Here is a 283-nt window from a genome sequence, read left to right as displayed (position 1 = left end):
ATTGGAACACCCGAGTATTGTGCACCAGAAATATTGCTCGGGCAACCATACACAGCAAACTGTGATTGGTACTCTCTGGGATGTCTGCTGTACGATATGCTAACAGGGAAACCTCCATACACTGGTGCCAACCACAAGGTGATTGCCAACAAGATTAAGAACGATAAGCAGGGCCCTAAGATCCCATACTATCTGAGTGATGGTATGAAAGATGTGCTTGGAGCGCTATTGAAGAGCGATCCCAAGAAGAGATGGGATGTTGACAAGTACTGGAGTGAACCCA

General features: G+C 46.6%; 1 protein-coding gene across 1 annotated transcript; it reads left to right on the top strand.

The window, feature by feature from the left end:
* Positions 1–283, top strand: OGAPHI_006568 (uncharacterized protein; the record flags this gene model as incomplete). Its single annotated transcript, XM_046207867.1, has 1 exon — positions 1–283. A coding segment is annotated over one exon (283 nt), but the record flags the coding sequence as incomplete, so codon positions are not given.

Source organism: Ogataea philodendri (assembly GCF_020536065.1).
Source record: "Ogataea philodendri strain CBS6075 chromosome Unknown scaffold472, whole genome shotgun sequence".
Classification (NCBI taxonomy): domain Eukaryota; kingdom Fungi; phylum Ascomycota; class Pichiomycetes; order Pichiales; family Pichiaceae; genus Ogataea; species Ogataea philodendri.
This window is presented reverse-complemented; position numbering and strand designations above follow the sequence as displayed.